The sequence below is a fragment of the Mauremys reevesii genome, linkage group 18, assembly GCF_016161935.1.
Source record: "Mauremys reevesii isolate NIE-2019 linkage group 18, ASM1616193v1, whole genome shotgun sequence".
Taxonomy (NCBI): Eukaryota; Metazoa; Chordata; order Testudines; family Geoemydidae; genus Mauremys; species Mauremys reevesii.
In genome coordinates this window covers 4,368,705-4,375,131 of record NC_052640.1, presented here as the reverse complement: position 1 = coordinate 4,375,131, position 6,427 = coordinate 4,368,705, and the positions used below count along the sequence as shown (strand labels likewise).

Sequence of the window (6,427 nt, the reverse complement as noted above, 5' to 3'; positions counted from 1 at the left end):
AGCACCAGCACGGGAAGAACCTGCCTGCCCCTGCCCCTATCCCTGTCTCCAGGCTTTCTAGGCCTAGCAGAAGCCAGCAGCTGCTGCTGACCCACCACTAACGTGCTACCGCCGCCCCTAGGCGGCTTGTCGGCCCCTGGCTTTTAAAGAGCAGCTCCCGCCCTTCACGGTCGAGCGGCCTGCTCATTGGCTACTAGCGCTGAGACTGGCGTCAGAGCCCCGCCTATCGCTGCTCTCCACGAGCCTCTCCGGCGCCGGAGACGTGGAGCTGAAGGGGAAACACGGCCGGAAGAGAGGGCGGGGCTACGGGAGACGGATAGGCCGGGAGGCCAATGAGAAGGGGAGGCCGGGAGCGGAGTAGCCAATGGTGGGGCAGGGCGGAGCGCGGAGACGAGCCCGGGCCGGGTGCGGACAGTAGCCGGCAGCCGGTGCCGGGGGGGGCCGCCAGGTGAGGCCTCGGGAAGCCCCGGATGGCGCGGGGTGAGCTCTGGGGATAGAGGGAGGGGGAGGCCCCGAGGCCGGGGGGGGAGAAGGAATGGGCGAGGGGAGGCCCCGAGGCCGGGGAGAAGGAATGGGCGAGGGGAGGCCCCGAGGGCCGGGGGAGAAGGAATGGGCGAGGGGAGGCCCCGAGGGCGGGGAGAAGGAATGGGCGAGGAGGCCCTGAGGGCGGGGAGAAGGAATGGGCCCTGAGGGGAGGCCCCGAGGGCGGGGGAGAAGGAATGGGCGAGGGGAGGCCCCGAGGCCGGGGAGAAGGAATGGGCCCCATGGGGAGGCCCCGAGGCCGGGGGAGAGAAGGAATGGGCGAGGGCCCGAGGGCGGGGGGAGAAGGAATGGGCGAGGGGAGGCCCCGAGGGCGGGGAGAAGGAATGGGCCCCGGGGTGAGAGAAAATGGGCCAGGGGAGGCCCCGAGGCCGGGGGGGGGAGAAGGAATGGGCCCCGGGGAAGGGGGAGAAGGAATGGGCCCCGGGGAGGGGAGGCCCCGAGGCTGGACACCACCCAGCTGCCTGCACGGAGTCCTGGGGGGAGCAGGCTGCTGGGTCCAGGGGCACCGCAGAGTCGCTGGGTGCTTTGCTGCCCCAGGTCCCCAGTCAGGCCACCCCCTGGGGAACTTGCTGCTCCATGGGTGCTGCTCCGTAGATGAACCATCCCTACCCTGGAGCCGTCCTCTTGATATTTGCATTGAGGGTCTGGTTGCGGGGCATTGCCCTGGGCCCTGCCTCCAAGAGCTCACAGTCAAAATAGACACGACAGACCCAGGGTGGGATGGGAAACAGCAACACCATAGAGGGCTAGTGACTTGCCCCCGATCAGCCAGCAGGCCTGGTGATGCCAGGAATAGAACCTGGGTCTTACAAGTCCCAGACCGCTGCCTTATCTGCTGCATTATACTGGTACAGCTACAAACCTCTGTGCTAACGCAATTTGTGTTCCCAGGTCTGACCCATGAGAAAGGAGATGCTCCTTGTGTCCACCCCTGGGACCAGATGAATCTCTTGTCGATGGCTGTGGTGGCGGATCCTGAGCTGAAATGGATGAGTCTGTGGCTCCGTGTCAGATGGGCAGCAGTGCTAATGGTCCTGGTGGGCTCTCTGTTGGTGCTGTTGCTCCCACTGGCTGCAGTAGAAGAGCAGTGTCAGGCAGTGCTCAAAGGACTCTCCTTCCTGAAAAATAAATTGGGAGTAGGCTATGTAGGGATTACCAGGTACACAGGGCAGACAACTGGGCTCAGCGTGACTTCAGGTAGATTAGAGCTGATGGTGCTGAAATCCAAACCTTCCCCAGGTAAGAAATGGGCTTTCTGTGCTTGAGAGACTAGGGAAATGTTGGGGGAGTGTGTGCTGCAGACACAGGTTACTGGGTGACTCACTGTATAATACTTGGCATTTGTATAGAGTCCTTATCCGAGGATCTCCAAGCACTCTATACACATTAATAAACCCCCACAACACCCCTGCAAGTTAGTGAAGCTGTCCCCATTTTACTGAAGAATTAAACTAAGGCCACACAAAAAGCTGAAAATAAAAGCTAAGACTTCTGATGCCTAGTCCCTATCTGGGCTACCGCTCATTGATTTGAACCATGAAAGGAGTGTGTGCTGGTATTTTACTAGCCCAATTGGTCCTTTCAGAGGTTCTTTCCGCATTTTCTCTGTTCCAGTGAAGCTTCATTAAAATAATTTCAGGATTTTGAACACACTATATTGGACTGATGCAGAGCAGTCTGGATTTTGGAGCATTTCTTCCAAAATTCTGAGATTGTATAATCTGTTGTGTTAACTTTTCTTGAATGTGTCTAACTCTACTATTGACTTCTTTGGGCAGAATTCGACTCAGTGGTTTTAAAAAATATTCCGAGGAACCATTGCATTTCTAGCACTATATTCTTGGCTACTTCAGAGCCATTGTAATGCACTGGAAAGGTATTAAATACTTTAATAAAAAAAAGCAGAAATGCTGCTTCATACTGATCCCATTCCGGACCTTGCATAATTGGCTACATGCATTGTGAAGTGGAGATCGGCAACCTTTGGCATGCAGCCCATCAGGGAAAGCTGCTGGCAGGCCGGGACTGTTTGTTTACCTGCAGTGTCCGCAGTTTCTGGTATTTGCAACCCACAGTAAAGTCTAGAACACGAATTCTTTATATCACTCTTGGCTTGATTAATTTCATTTTAATATGTATTAAAGGAACGCTCTTAGTACCCATCACTGTAGTGTCTAAGTACTGTTGTTGTGCATTTCAGAAATCAAATTAGAAGCCAAAGCAGCTTTGAATCAAGCCCTTGAAATGAAACGGCAGGGAAAGCGTGAGAAAGCCCATAAACTCTTCATGTATGCCCTCAAGATGGATCCAGATTATGTGGATGCTCTGAATGAGTTTGGCATCTTTTCTGAAGAGGAGAAAGACATCATTCAAGCAGACTACTTGTACTCCAAAGCACTGACCATTTCTCCTTGTCATGAAAAAGCTCTGATCAATCGGGACCGAACTCTGCCCCTGGTTGAAGAGATAGACCAGAGATACTTTAGCATTATTGACAGCAAAGTTAAAAAAGTGATGTCAATCCCCAAAGGCAATTCAGCCCTGCGTCGAGTGATGGAAGAGTCCTATTACCACCATATTTATCACACAGTTGCCATTGAAGGGAACACATTAACACTCTCTGAAATACGGCACATCATTGAGACCAGATATGCTGTTCCTGGGAAAAGTCTCGTGGAGCAGAATGAAGTCATCGGTATGCATGCTGCTATGAAATATGTAAATACCACCCTGGTATCCCGAATAGGCACTGTAACCATCAGCGACGTTTTGGAGATACACAGGAGAGTGCTGGGCTATGTAGACCCGGTGGAAGCTGGGAGGTTTAGGACTACCCAGGTGTTTGTAGGACATCATATCCCACCCCATCCTCAAGATGTTGAAAAACAGATGCAGGAGTTTGTACAGTGGATCAACTCCGAAGATGCCATGAGCTTACACCCTGTGGAATTTGCTGCCTTAGCCCATTATAAACTGGTCTATATCCACCCATTTGTAGATGGCAATGGAAGGACTTCACGCCTGTTAATGAATCTCATACTAATGCAGGCAGGCTATCCACCCATCACAATCCGTAAGGAGCAAAGGGCAGAGTATTATCATGTCTTAGAAGCAGCCAATGAAGGAGATGTGAGACCTTTCATACGCTTCATTGCAAAATGTACTGAGACCACTTTAGATATGCTGCTTATTGCCACAACAGAATATTCAGTTGGTTTACCTGAGGCTGATGGCAGCACTGCTAGATACAAGCAAACTATTCCAGTCAAAACTTGAATGTTATGACGATCCAATGACAAAATGAATGTGTCGAGTAATAGAAAGCTTCTCAACGTTCCTGTTGAGAAACAACTCCACCAGAGGAGAAAATCACTATTAGCATTTCATTTATTTAAAGCTTAGTAAATTAATATACTTTTTTATATCTATTATCCTTATGCCAAGCTAAACTGTGAAGCGTTAGTGTTGAATGTGCACTAGGTCCAGCTTGTGTTACTGGAGGGAAAAGGAGAGAGAAATCCAAAGTGAGGTCAATTTGCAAGTGTGATCCAAGCTGCAGTAAAACTGATTGAATTACTTTCTACAGTCCTCTGTGAGATGGCTTCCTAAAGCCAACACCTTGTAATTGCCTCGATGCCAAGTCTATCTTCATTTGTATCGTACAGGGAAGGCACGAGCACCCTTTCTAAAAGTCACAAGGTGGGGGCCATTGTCTTATTTCGCTTTCCAACAGAACCCCTTCAGCCAGTGTTGTAGCACTTTATTTAAAAGCGCTGTAGCAGAATTATTTTACAATTGTCCAAAGGCTCAAGATCTCCTTTCCTCCCTCACCCCACTGCTAATGTGCCATACTGCTCTCTGGATAGTTGAACTACTTTTGTTAAAAGTAACATCTAAAATTAGGGCTATTTTTTTTTAAACTTTGTATATGTGAGTTCCCTCTATTTGGGTGAGTTTTATGCAGCAACAGCGGGGGAGGACATTTTTTAAAGTTGGTTTGAGACCACTGTCCAGGGGATTCAGGAGCAGCTGAACAACCCATCTGGTCCAAATTTAATTCAACTGGATTGCAAGTTGATTTTTTACATTGTGTATAAGGACCCTGTACTGCCTCCTGCAGCTTAGTAAGGATAGTAGCTTACCTAATTCTGTAAGCAGCAGTTGTTATGCCATAGAAAGTGCCTCTTGCAATGAACACTCCAGTTACATGTTTGAAAATGGGTAGCTTCTGCAAAACCATGGGAAGTAAGTGTTCCTATACATGCTAGGATTCAAGATCCAACCCCACCATTTCAGTAGAGATAGCAAATTTGTATTCTAGAGAGTCTACATCCCAGTTAATGCATTTTCATCTTCAAATGGTACAAGAGGCTACCAGCCCTGACTGATGGCTTTAACAATTTCTAGATCTGCCTGCCTGCTACTGTAGTGAGCTATATATGTCATCTCAACAGCAGGGAGAGGGCCACTTTCTGATGCTATAATTTTGCAAGTACGCAGAAGCACATCACAAACAATGTCTTGCACTTAGGCGCCAGTAAATTCTAATAGTAGGGTCCAGTTACTGTTTGTGTAGATGCTTAAGTTGGCAATAGTTAATGAAACAACATCTGTATACTGCCATGTTCTCATCCCTGCTCTTGCTTTGATTAAAAAAAAACATTTGAAGCTTATGACAGTAGCTCCTCGGACCCCTTGCCTGCTAGTTAGGTGATAGTATGACAAAAAAACTGTAGCAAACTGAAAATATAACAGCCCAATGCATCCTAGTTGGATTACCTACAGCAGCATCCTGAATCTGAGAATGCAATAAGATCTTTCCATAGCTCACTAATTGATGGGTATCATATACCCACTCCATTTCTGAAGTCACAAATAGCAGCTTGTGATTGTTATGCTGCCTAGTTGTTTACTATACACAATTTCCCCCACCCTCTGACAAGTATCATTTCTTACTTAGAGGCCTGACACGAATCCTATTTAATATCAAGTTTCATAATAAAACCAGGATACCAATAAAGTATCAAAATATGGTGTTGCCTGTTAGTATGTGCTGGCTCATGTTCATGTCATGTATCATGACTCAATGTACTAGACATCACTGACTGGGATAATAAACAATGGGAATTGTTTTTAAAAGCATGCTTATTTTTGTAGTACAAGATGTGTATACAGATTCTGCACTTTAGCTATTTGTGGAAAATGTTATTTTAGTAACAGATTAATAAAATATTTTACTATGTAAATCTTTGTTTTGGGATAATATCACTTAGCGCAAGTTTAATACACTAAATTTTAATTTTACATAGTAGAGCCTGGTTCCCTGCAATCTGTGTGCTAGATGTCATTACTAGTTGTTACTTTTTTTTTTTTCCACTCAGGCAGATGCGGATTCCTGTGCTTAGTTACAGCAAGAATTCCTGGCTAGCCCTGGCTTTTAAAAAAAAACAAACTTTACGTGTAACTATAATTTGCTGCATTCCAACCAACATTTAATTTGCTTCTAGATTCAAAAGGTCACATGATGAAAAATTATTTATTGTTCCAAGCAGGGGTACATGGATGTTTGCTTCTAGAGCAGTGTTTCTCGACCTTTTTGATACCAGGGACTGGCTTGCTGCCTTCCTAAACTAGGGAGGTCAGGGACCAGCGTCAGTCCACAGATTAGTTGTTGAGAAACACTGTTCTAAAGCACTGAACAGAACTCGGGATTATGGGGAAAACATGTTCCCTCATTTCCTAACAGTGTCACCCACAAGTTATGATGTGACAGTTGGTTCCAGGCTACTGAGGTGAATAATTAGTTTCAACTTTAATTAAAACAACAACAACAAAAAAACAGCACACAACTAGAAAAATACTGTTTGTTCACACCAGTGCCAGT

At 47.2% G+C, this 6,427-nt stretch overlaps 1 protein-coding gene across 2 annotated transcripts; it reads left to right on the top strand.

Moving 5' to 3' along the window:
• The first annotated feature begins 313 nt into the window (after nt 1-313).
• On the top strand, nt 314-6,191 carry FICD (FIC domain protein adenylyltransferase). Of its 2 annotated transcripts, none has more exons than XM_039505923.1 (3): nt 314-448; nt 1,435-1,782; nt 2,744-6,191. In XM_039505923.1, the coding sequence occupies exons 2-3, from the start codon at nt 1,485-1,487 to the stop codon at nt 3,817-3,819; spliced, it is 1,374 nt and encodes a 457-aa protein (XP_039361857.1). In that variant the 5' UTR covers nt 314-448; nt 1,435-1,484; the 3' UTR covers nt 3,820-6,191. The 2 variants fall into 2 exon arrangements, with proteins under 2 accessions (XP_039361857.1, XP_039361856.1); XM_039505922.1 differs by having other exon boundaries at nt 376-480.
• Nucleotides 6,192-6,427: the final 236 nt, after the last annotated feature.

Excerpts from the sequence above, each read along its gene's own strand:
- FICD (XM_039505922.1), top strand. Across the intron at positions 1,783-2,743 it reads GAAATCCAAACCTTCCCCAG|AAATCAAATTAGAAGCCAAA; the intron begins GTAAGAAATGGG and ends TGTGCATTTCAG.